This window comes from Ptychodera flava, chromosome 12, assembly GCF_041260155.1.
Source record: "Ptychodera flava strain L36383 chromosome 12, AS_Pfla_20210202, whole genome shotgun sequence".
NCBI lineage: Eukaryota > Metazoa > Hemichordata > Enteropneusta > Ptychoderidae > Ptychodera > Ptychodera flava.
Window position 1 is genome coordinate 18,430,582 of NC_091939.1, and position 12,762 is coordinate 18,443,343.

General features: G+C 37.0%; 1 protein-coding gene across 1 annotated transcript; it reads left to right on the top strand.

The window, feature by feature from the left end:
* Positions 1-700: 700 nt before the first annotated feature.
* Positions 701-10,107, top strand: LOC139146100 (sulfotransferase 1B1-like). Its single transcript, XM_070717538.1, has 6 exons — positions 701-1,287; positions 6,425-6,660; positions 7,817-7,943; positions 8,369-8,463; positions 8,726-8,912; positions 9,161-10,107. Exons 1-6 carry the CDS (start codon positions 1,110-1,112, stop codon positions 9,355-9,357), a joined length of 1,020 nt encoding a protein of 339 aa, XP_070573639.1. The 5' UTR covers positions 701-1,109; the 3' UTR covers positions 9,358-10,107.
* Positions 10,108-12,762: the final 2,655 nt, after the last annotated feature.

Here is a 12,762-nt window from a genome sequence, read left to right on the forward strand (position 1 = left end):
CATTCCAAGAAATTTGCTGTTGTATGAAACCTTTATAGAACATTGTTAAACAGTTGTTTTTACAGGGTCGAAGCCGGCGTTTTTACCTTTTTCGTGGAGTACAGTTAACTTTTAGGTTTAAGAAAGTTTGTAATGTTGTTTTGAGTTTAACAAAGTTTTATATAATGTGTATTTATTCTTCCAGTATTTCCACAATTTTGTACAATGTTTTTAGTTCAGCAAAGATTTGCTTTTATATGCAATTCTACGTTATGGTAATTGGTAAGGATTTATGCATGTTATTGTTCTTTCATTGCCTTTAAAATTTTCGCCTGTGAAAATTGTTTAAGATATGACCTGAAAACACTTACAACACCCTGACAGGTAAAACATAAAGAGCATATACTACTGTGCATCACAGAAACACCTCTTGATAAAGCTAACACTGTACATTGTTAAAAACAGGTTCTCGCCTTAACCTGTTAACAGAAAGTAGCGAATCTTCTCCAGATTTCTTTATCAAAAATTCAGTGTCTTACGTCTTGTTTCTTGTGATTTTTTCACTGCCCTCTACATACTACAGTTGGTAAACACACACTTTTCATAACAAAGAGTATCAAATATTTGACGAAAATCTCATTCTGATCTACCATTCGTATGTTTGGCAACGAAGATGAATAAAAATTTAGGTTATAGAAACGCATGCGCACAAATTTCAAAGTCGCCATTTTGTCACATTAGTCGCCAGGGAACTTCATCAGCACAATAACCGGCAGTTGGTCAGTGTACAGGTTTTTTTTCTGGTTGACCCTGGATTGACCTTAAAGAAAGATAGTCAAAAATTACGTAGGCATTATAACAATTACATAATTGAACGTTGAACTGTTGTCCTATTTTATCGTACTTCGTACTCATGGGTCCGTACTCTGAAGGTCCTCTCTGGCGAGTATTAAAACGCTCCCTCAGTCCTCGCGACAGGACGACAAGGGAAAGAACAAAGTAGTGTTGACCTTACCCTCGGTTTGTGGAGGGACCGTGCCTTACCGGAGGATTAAAATCGCTCGGTCGACATCGCGCAATATACACGTCATTTGAAGAGGACTTTCGGAGACAAGAGAGCAGGCGAAATAATGTCAAAGGCGGAAGAAGCCTACAAGGGTATGACGCCGAGAAAGAGATTCGACACCTACGTCTACGAACGAACTGGACATACTATGCCATGGCATATCCCCGCCTCTACTCTAGATGCCATGTACACTTTTGAAGTAAGAGAGGACGATGTCTTCTTGATCACATACCCGAAATCTGGTAAGGCAGTCGTCATTACTCATAGTTGGGGGTTATCTAGAAAAAAGAGAAGTACCGAGGGTCAGTATGAGAGAAGTACCGAGGTCAGTAAGCGTATGTAAGAAGTACAGAGGGTCAGTATGAGAGAAGAACCGAGCGTCAGTATGAAAGAAGTACAGAGGGTCAGTATGAGAGAGGTACCGAGGGTCAGTATGAGAGAAGTACCGAGGGTCAGTATGAAAGGAAAGAAGTACAGAGAATCAGTATGAGAGGAGTACAGAGGGTCAGTATAGCAATTGAAAATGGAGCCACTAATATCAAATAACAGTTCTTCTAGAACACGGATTACTTAAAGGTATACAATCACCTGTAATCTAAGTATGCCCATATATGGTCAAAGGGGCTTTCCTTGGTATTCAAAATGCCCATGTGAGGGCGCTGTTTTTAAAAAGCGGCCACCCGCTTAAAATCTGTGATTGGTTAGATTTTCTCTTTCCATGGTAACTGTGGCAGAATTGGAACAGGTGACAGTAAACCTTTAAGTCATACAAACAATGCTTATTACTCTGTTAGCATCACATATAAATGAAATATACTCATTTGAAACAAACGAGATCGACGTAGGCGCTATATATTAAATACTTTACGTGAAATAATAACACTACTTTTTACTTCCTTGGACAGTAACAATCGCTCATTAATAATTCAACACTCTATCAGTTACAAAAATCACTAAATCATGTAACTTAAAGGTTTCAATACTCTCAACAGTATTTATTGATAGAAAGCTATGATAGGTATATGCATTTCATCACTTTAAATATCATAGTTCGATACCCGGCGGTGGCAGTCCCCGGGTTGGTGGGTACCCATGCTTGTTCGATATCATTTTTTGCAGACAGTATAGGTAGATTTCATAATTTATAGTATTTCTTTGAATGGGTAACAACTTACCTACCTACTACCTACCTACTACCTACCTACCTACCTACCTACCTACCTACCTACCATATACCTACCTACCTACTTACACATTGATATCAAATGCGTAATGTGGCACCTTTACGTCGTTTTATGGTAAAACCACAGGGGGGCAGATGAAAAACCCCTGGGGTAGGGAGGAGGGGTTTTTTGTGCAACGGTTTACCTTTTTTGATTTTATTAATTTTGACTGTGATATTTCAAATAAAGCTTTCGACTCCAAACTGTCTGACTGTGTTTTCAATACCTACAATTCCTTATATCTTCTCTTCAACCAGTGTACATACCACTCTAATTGCTGCGCAAACATTGCCAACTTGTTAATGACTGCGCGTATCAGCGGATTAGCTTATTAAGTCAACACCACAGCCGTCCCACACGTAGTGAAATAAGGAAAGGGCACAGGCTACCCAGACAGTATTAATAAGCTTATTATTGAGTTTTTCTCACATTTTTCTCTATCAGTTCCTCTCCTTTTCTTCATCACAGTCCCTCTATGGATAAAGGGACTGTGTCTTCATGCTCTGACTGATCGGAGTAAATAAAACAAGTCATTGTTTATGACACTGTCCCCACTTGTTAATGGGAACTTTGATTACAAGTCCTCAAAGAGGATAGAGTCTTCTTCATTTATTAGGTCTGTGATAAAAATACTTTGATACAGATGGCGCTCAATGGCCAAGAATGAGTTCCATGGTGACGAAAACATAAAACCAACGCAGGCCACCATCCTCAAGGTCATTAAATGAGTCAACTAGGAATTAATCGACAGGATGTTGCAAAACATTTTTGCATACTATCCTAACACTAACAGATTATCACCGGTACCATATTTCATAAAGTTTGATGCAGTATTTACAACACTATGAGATCGATATTTGTATCAAGTTTCAGTAAATTTGACTGTCTATTTGTGGATATATCACTCTAATTAGGAAAGTTCATTACATATGGAATTACAAATTAATTAAAATGACACTGATAAATGTCTTTTTCACTGTTAAAGCAATGTGAGCTTAACATCTGTACAAAGTTTCATGAAATTTGATGCAGTATTTTTTGACATATCAGCCTAATTACGAAACTTCAATAATTGACATGATATTGCTACATGACGTGAAACAAATTGACGAGCATATGTATGAAATAGGTCAATGTCCTTGTACCAACTTTGAATGATACTGGTGGAAATACCGTATGTCTGAGTTATGGCTCTGTACATGAGAAAATCGTAACAAAATTGCCGCCACGCAGCGATATTCTTACTGTTTAAAAAATCAACACGTATATGTATGACACAAGTCAATGTCCATATACCAACTTTGAATAAAATCAGTTGAGACTTGCCAGAGTTATGGCTCTCGACATGAAAAAACCATAACAAAATTGCCACCATGTGGCCATATTGTACCATATCGTGAAACAAATCGACGTACATATGTATAACATAAGTCAATGTCCTTGTACCAACTTTGAATAAATTTGCTTGATACATGTCTGAGTTATGGTTCCGGACATGAAAAAATCATTAAAAAATGGCCACACGGCGGCCATATTGGATCGTATCACAAAACAAATAAATGTGCATATATACGATATAGGTCAATGTCCTTGTACTAAGTTTGAATAAAATCGGTGAATAAAATCGGTCGAGATGTGCCCGAGTTTTGGCTAAGGACATGAAAAAATTGTAACAAAAATTAAATCATATCATGAAACAAACTGACGTGCATGTGTATGTCAAAGGTTAATGTTCTTGTACCAACTTTGAATAAAATTGGTTGAGATATGCCTGAGTTATGGCTCTGTACATGAAAAAATCGTAACAAAATGGCCGCACGACAGCCATATTTGATCGTATCCCAAAACAAATTGACATGCATATCTATGACATTAGTCAATGTCCTTGTACCAACTCTAAATAAAATCAGTTGAAACATGTCTGAGTTATGGCTCTGTACATGAAAAAATCGTAATAAAATGGCCACCTGGCGGCCATATTAGATCATATCACAAAACAAATTAATGTGCATATGTATGACATTGATCAATGTCCTTGTACCAACTTTGAATAGAATCAGTTGAGACATGCCTGAGTTATGGCTCTGTACATGAAAAAATCATAACAAAATGGCCGAACGGCAGCCATATTGGATCGTATCACAAAACAAATTGACGTGCATATCTATGACATTAGTCAATGTCCTTGTACCAACTTTGAATGAAATCGGTTGAAACATGTCTGAGTTATGGCTCTGTACATGAAAAATCGTAATAAAATGGCCGCCTGGCGGTCATATTGGATCGTATCACAAAACGAATCAACGTGCATATGTATGACAAATGAAGTAATCCTTGTACCAAGTTTGAATGAAATCGCTCCAGGCATCTCTGAGATATCTGCATGAACGGACGGACGGATGCACGCACGCACACATGCACGCACGCACGGACGCACGCACGGACATGACCAAACCTTTAAGTCCCCCCCCAGACGTTGTCCGTTGGGACTAATAAACGGTTATATAATCTAACCCAGTGTCTTAACTCTTTATTCATTTTACACCCAGTGCAAGGACGTTTATCTCTCATATACACATCTTGTAATTAATTAGTCAACACAACTAATTATGCTAATCCACGGACTTATCAAGGGTTGGTCAACATTGGAAAGATAGAGATATAAATGAAATATCTTAGTTATCTTTCCTATCTTTCCTATCTTTCGCGATGTTGACCAACCTGTAAAATCCCTGATAAGTCCACGGATTAGCATAATTAGTTGTGTTGACTAATTAATTACAACATGTGTGTATGAGAGATATACGTCCTTGTAATGGGGTGTAAAATAAAGAGTCACAGAGGCTAGGTTAGGTTATATAATCATTTATTTTATTTACTCCGATCAGTCAGAGGATGAAGAAAAGGAGAGTAAATGATAGAGAAAACAGTGAGAAAAACTCAATAATAAGCTTATTAATACTGTCTGGGTAGCCTGTGGAAAGGGTTGAAGATCTCAGACCCAGTGTCACAAAAAAACGCAAATCTGAGCAGATATAGAGGTCAATCGAACTTTAACGACTATCAAAAGCATCGCCATACCGATTAACTGTTACATGCCAAAGTACGCGGTCTAAAATGGTCATCTTGAGCCAGAAAACCAACCTACATTTTTGAGTCGGTCATGGTCCGACGTCATCCGTAAGAGCGGAAGTCGGAAGTAGAACCTTTTGACCTCAAAGCTGTTTATTTCCAGTCCAGAAGTAAACATATTTCCCATGATGCGTTTGATGTTGTATAATGTAAAAGTTCGTACATTCTATATGAGCCACAGGCGGCCCAATCACTATTAAGCTTATTATTGAGTTTTTCTCAGTTTTCTCAGTCACTGTCAGTCCCTCTCCTTTTCTTATCAAGGGTTGGTCAACATTGCAAAGAAAGAGATGTAAATTAAAAAAAAGCCGTTTAAGTAATCTTTCCTATCTTTTGCAATGTTGACCAACCCATAAAATCCCTGATAAGTCCACGGATAAGCATAATTAGTTGTGTTGACTAATTAATTACAAGATGTGTATATGAGAGATAAGCGTCCTTGTAATGGGGTGTAAAATAAATAAAGAGTCAAAAGGCTATATATGGGACGGTTGTGGCGTTGACTCAATCACTTAATCCGCTGATACCGACAGCGGATTAGCAAGTTGGCAATGTTTTCAGAGCAATTACAGTGGTGTATACACAAGTAGGAGAGGAGACAAGGACTTGTCGGTAATATATAAAGCATTCAGACGGTGTGGAGTCGAAATCCTTATTTGAAATACCACAGTCAAAATTAATAAAATTACTTGTAGTAATAAAGAAAGCAGTCAGACGGTTTGAACTTTATTTGAAATATCTCAGTCAAAGTTAATAAAATAAAATAAGGTAAACCGTTGCACAAAAACCCTCCTCCCCACCCCAGGGGACTTTCATCTCCCCCCTGTGGTAAAACATTGAAGTATGATGATAGAAAGTGAAGGAGGCAGTTAACATCATGGTTTTCCAAGTTTTCTATCAGAGGATAAGCTCCTCGGTAGAAACATGCATAATCTGTTAAATCTTCTTCAAGAATGTTTGCTAATTAAGTTTTTCAAGTATTAATGCTTTTTTTCGAATGTATTGTTTTTGTTTTTATTTACAGGAACAACACTTCTACGTAAAATTATCGCCCTCGTTATGAATAATGCAGATGAAGAATTAATTGACGGTGGTTTACATGTGCCTTTTAGTAGAAAAATAATTTACTCTGAATTCAATTCGCTGGAAGATCGTGAACCAATGTATAAGAAGTTCGAGAGAATGGAATGCCGTCGATTCATTCCAACTCATCTTCCTCCTTCTCTTCTACCTCGGCAACTGTTTGAAAAGCCTGCAAAGGTTTGTGACGTGACAGGGAGTAATTAATCATTGAGTCACATACAACAAACTTCAAAGGCTTAAAGCAATGCCATCAAAGACATTGTGACAGAATTTCGTGACGTTAGATTGTAAATGAGCCTTACAATGTCTACGAGAGCTGTCGTCTATTTGGCTGCAATCCTCTCACGGTTGCAGCCAAAGCACTGTTAGTGTCATTCTAACATCATGGAGTCCTGCCGTTTATACCTCTATTGTAATAATCTATTTCCGTACCAACAATCTCAGCAGAAGAACTTTCCATAGATAAATCGAGCTGGCCCCTGTTTTTGCCAACGGATTGAAGCCATATCGAATCTGAACATTGAATTACATCACATGCCTTATCCGATAAGTCACATCTAAATTTTCATTTTAATTTGGGGCTGAGGCTTGTCTTATTGTAAATCGAGGTCACTGAGGGCAATGAACAATTCCTATTACTTACATATTAGAGAAATAGCAAGTTTTGTTAGGGAAATTATTTAACAGTAGCCTGTAGACTACTAGTACCATTAAAAGTGAAATTATACTTTTAGGTGAAATTCCAATATCAATATTGTTGTCAACATCTGAACTTTCAAATACTCCATTTGAATCAAGTAAATTTGTATCAATTATCAAACACCTATAATATCACAAATTGATTTAGTTTAACATTGTGAAAAAAATATTCATAGTTTTCTCATAGACTCTAATGTACAGTGAATCAACATTTGGGTGAAATTCCAAAATCCAATTTTTTGCACACATATCAACCTTTAACCATCCTAGTCTAACTAAGTACTTTAAAATAAATTATCAAACGTCTATATTGAGGGGTAATTTCAAAATTATAGCGAGTCAGAAGGAGAGAATTGAACATTAATACCTTGCGAGTTTGCAAGGAGGGTCATTTGAAAAAATCTGAGAATCTTTTTTTGGATTATATCGCCCGCCCCCTCTCCAGAGGTGTTTGTATGTGCAGCTTTACTCAAGCAATGTGGGGGGAGGGGACTGGTCATGAAATTTTTGTCATCTTAAAAGGGAGTCATCAATATTTTGGTGCAATGGGTAGGGGGGTTCACTTATTTTGACTGATGCGCAGGAAGAATTTGCCGGCCCACCCCTGAACGCTCCCTAATACATTTGTTTTCAGGTAATCTACGTCGCTCGCAATCCAAAAGATTCCGCTGTGTCGTATTTTCATCACCACATGAAATCCCCTCTTGAAGTCCCATATAATTGGCAAGATTATCTTAGAATGTACCTCAGTAAAGACATGAGTAAGTATAATTATATTCAGTGCGCGTGATTCTAGTTGACATTTACAATTGACTATGTCAGTCGCATAGCTTGTAACAATCACGATTGTTAAAAGTCAGTGGAATTTTGTATCATACACGAGGCAGAGAATTTATTAGTTACACATCAGAAATTTGTATTCATCTGCCTCTGTGCCCACTTCAGTGTCAGCTCTTTCTGTGTCTCTGTCACTCTCTCCGTCTCCCAAACAACAATTGACAGAGCTGTGATGTCCTCGTACACGAGCTTTTTCGCCCAAATACCTTTATACTCATTTGAAACTCAACGATTGTTTATAATATCATAATCTTTACTTCATACCTGGACTGGCTTTTAGTTATTTGTGAATATAATTTCGTGACCTCTAACCGCATACTTCACTCTATCTCCCTTTTGTATACTTAAGGGTATGTTGGTGAGTGGGGGAGCCATGTCATCCCATGGTGGAAAAAACGGAATGAGCAAAATGTGCTTTTCCTGAAATATGAAGATATTGTGAAGGTCGGTATACTTCCGGGACACGTGTGCTGTACAGAGGGACCAGTGTTGAACAGATGTCTGTCTGTTATTTTCGTTTCCGTTTATTGATATATTGCCTTTTTGTAATAAAACACGTTTTTTTTATCTGCGGACTTTGTATCTCACAATTCGAATTAACTATACTGTATAGTTGCACCATTTATTGTTTGGCAGTATATTATTGTAAAAATTGTCTTGTGTATTCGTATCAAAACCCACTGAATACCTTACTTTTTTGCAACAGGATCTAGGGCAATATATCAGAAAGATAGCCGCATTCTTGGAACAAGACCATCTCACTAATGAAAAGTTTGATAAAATTGTGAAACTCTGCACTTTTGACAACATGAAGAAAGATCCAGTCGACACCGCTATGATCTTGAGCAAAGCCTGGAAGTATGATATCTCATCGAATCCCTTTGTCAGAGAAGGTAGAGATAAAATGAAAATATAATTAAATCATCATTATGGAAACATAGCCGTGAACAATCATATAAATCAACGAATACGTCACGGATAAAAACTTGAAAAGATAATGGTGGTGTCTTTCACCATAGCCAAATGAGGTTCAAAGTAGAGAAATATTATTGTGCGTGTCGAACCTTCGAATTGTACGATATCTTACATGATAAGAGTAAGATCCGTCTGCTCACTTCAAATTTATTTTTTTTCAACACAGGTAAAATTGGCGGTTGGAAGGAGTATTTTACTGAAGAACAGAATACTCAGTTTGATCAGGTTTACAAGCGCTGGATCGGGGACAGTGGACTTGAGATGGAATTTTCACAGAAGGAGTCCAGATCAAGTTCAAATTCAAGAAACGACGTGAAAGATTTCCAAATAAGGTCATCCGGGCCTCCTCGAAGCAAACTATAGTTTCATCTCCGAGGTAATATTCGAGGCGATAAAACGTTGACATATTTTCACATTCGCAAATCCAAAACTCGAATCCCAAAAGTTCAATTTTCACTGTTTTTTGAAAGAAATGTTTCTGTACTTGTGGTGGAGGGGACGGATTATTGTAACGAATGAAATAAAGTTTGACCAAGTTCACAAAAACTGATTGGAAATAGTGGACTTGAAAGAAAGTTTTCACTGAGAACTGAAGTCAATAATCAAGAAATAGCATGCAAGTTTTCCGAAAATGGCCACCCGTACCTTCTCCTAGAAAACAGTAATTAAATCAGTGCCTCCTCCTAGGAAATGATAACTTTAGTCTCTGACTGTATGACAGAGGCGAGACAACTCTGAACACGTTTTCACAAAGTGTAGTTCACTGAATCCATGGTACAATATTTTTTTGTTTCAAAGAATGTACCAGTGACACAAAACTGTGTCAAAGTAGATATGCAGTTGTTTTATTGCAATGGAAGTATTTTTCTTGATCTTAACTTCTGATATTTAATACATAACAGAGGTTTGCCAAGTGTAAATGTCATCTTAATAAACAGCTTTTATAGCTTCAGCAATGCGGTTGCGTATTAGTCTGAGACCTGAAAATGGAATGGCTTGTGACGACATTGCCGGTAACGTTGACACATGATTTCGATATTGCCAAGTTGGGTGATATTTAAAGCCACAATTACAATGTCATGTGCTTATAACCAATAAACGTACACGGGAATGACATAACACGCCATCATCCTGTAATTGGGCGTTTGCCTGTTGGATCATGAATCGAATAAATAGAATTATATCTATATCTGTATCTATATCTATCTATCTATCAATGTACATACATACATACATACATACATACATACATATATATATACATATATATATATATATATATATATATATATATATATATATATAGATAGATATATATATATGCCTTGATCTTATTTTAATAAAAATTTAAAAAAATAAATATATATAGAATAAATTGACTTTTTCTTTATTTCACTGTAATCCCGTCTCTTTGGCACCTTGATTGCTGAGATATAAGCCACATCTTAAATCGACTTCACAGTATGAGGGATTGCACAAGTTTATACCAACTATATTTTAGAATAGCAAATCTTAATATAAATTCTTTATTAACAACAAAAGCGAGTCCTGTACTTTTTTGTGGGCGTTCAGATCTAGATCAATAAATATCTCAGGAAAATGCATTCATGGAATAAGATCCTCTGAGTGATGTATGCCCAGACAAGATGGTCAGATTTATTTGCATTTTTGAAAAAAGGAGGATCGAGTCGCCATCGAGTTGTTATTCAGAAAACCCCTTCGTTAGCGAAATTGGGAGCCACTCATCAAAAGTAAGGCGTTGCAAGTTAGTGAAGACAGCAAGTGCAGCCATTCGGATCTCCATCCAGTAATATACAATATATTTCAGAGCCTTTTCCTACCAAAACATAGCTTTCCTTCACTACGACACATTAGCAGGGATAGTAGAAGTTGCCCTTCCGGTATGAGAGAAGGTTTTGGAAAATGAAACTCGAATTCGAAGCTTCTCGATCTTTGTTTCAGAGAAAGCCTCGTCTTGCAAATGCGTTAAGTGACAGTGTCAATGTCTACTTCATTCTAAAAATGCTATGTCTGAAGATGTAATCTTGACAAAGTTTCTCTATAAGGTACAGCTTTGGCAAACAGACGAAAGAAACCTCTGGTATCTTTCTTCCAAGGTCCCAAAGAATTCTAGAAACACTGAGACTTCCTGAAGAAAATAAAAGCAAACTATAATTCAGAAACGTGCGCCACATTTAGGCACAATGCTTATTCCTTTTCAAACCATTTTCTTACCATGAATTACAAACATCTGCACTGCAAAAAATTCACTTGCGTGGAGGTTAAAATGAAACATTGTTATTGGTTGAATTTTGTCTTCTCTGGTCGCAAAGAACGTTGTCGTGAACTCCATGTGTCAATGCAAATATCACTGTCCCAGTACTGGTATATGGGCCAATAATTGTTGCGTGTGAATTAAAAGCATCCATTCGGAAAACTCCGTATATTTTGTAACTTTGCGAGACGGTCAGAAATTCAAGATCAAGCAGGAGTAGAGTTGAAGAGTAAAATGTCATTGGTCATGCGAGGAAATGCGTTTGGCACTTATTTCGGAGACAAAACTGCCAATGATAGCAAATTTCCTAAAGAATGTAGCAAAAAGTAAGTCTTTCAAGGCAGAGAGATCTTGCAGCACTATTTCTGTGATTTAGATTCTTTGTTATCTTGTTAAAAATAATGTTCAGGTAATTTGTTCAGAGGCAAAGCTGATAAATGCTGCCACTTTAGTGACTTCGACACTCTATTGTTCGGTATTTTGTTATGTTCCTGTGTGCATGTTTTGGCACGTTTAGACAAATCCATAGACTAGTTTTTAAAATTCTCAAAACTTACTTTTCAGCGCTCAGTTCTTCTCAATTCCCATTTTAAAGCGCTGTAAGTGATTCGGAAAAGTTTACTTGATTGAAGAATGAGAGCATTTTTAAAAAAAGTTCCACTGATGGTGTCTTCAGCCATAGAGAATAATATAATGGAAAGGCAGGAGACTACCCCTGTTACATTGAACAATGTGATACTGATTCCCCCCCCCAATTGAAATAATTACATGCTAATTTTCTTGGAGAATGATCCCCTCAGTTTGTCCTTGTTTCCCACAAGCTCTCTTTACTCGCTTCCCAAAAGTATGACATTTGTAGTACCTGCAAAATATGATTAATATTTCTATTTCACGGTTATTTTGGAATTGCTACTGAGATACCAATTCTTACTTCATTTCGTACGCTTACCCATTCCGGACACCTGGTACCAGCACTATTTCGTGGTTCAAGATGGCCCCATTGCCTTTGTCATCATCTATATGTTCCTTGGACCTGGTAAATTTCATAGTTTACTTTGAATGATAACGATTATTGGACCTGATTTGATGTCTATTACCTTTACTATATATAATGAAACAATCACTTAGATGCTTCACAAGATTACTTATATCCAGAACTGAAAAAAGTTATAAAAAAGCAATGCGCACAGGTACAAATCTAACAGAATAGTCGATAATTTATAAAAATCCTCCATCCATTAATTCATCCATCGATCAATCCTTCCATCCATCCATCCATCCATACATACATACATACATACATACATACATACATACATACATACATGCAAACCGCATACATATAGGGTACCGCTTTATCGAGACACTTTCACATTTCTTAGCATAGATGCCAATCGAGGTATCTTTCCAATGGAGAAATTGCCAAGAGAAAGGAGATGCTGATCGTTAATCACGAACAGCGAATCTTAGAGCCAATAACATCCTGATCTTAA

What these genes read in the sequence shown, in the direction of transcription:
- LOC139146100 (XM_070717538.1), top strand. Translation starts at nt 1,110, where the DNA reads ATGTCAAAGGCGGAAGAAGCCTACAAGGGTATGACGCCGAGAAAGAGA. An exon ending in GTACCTCAGTAAAGACATGA is followed by an intron (nt 7,944 to 8,368) that starts GTAAGTATAATT and finishes TGTATACTTAAG; the next exon opens with GGTATGTTGGTGAGTGGGGG. An exon ending in AATATGAAGATATTGTGAAG is followed by an intron (nt 8,464 to 8,725) that starts GTCGGTATACTT and finishes TTTTTGCAACAG; the next exon opens with GATCTAGGGCAATATATCAG.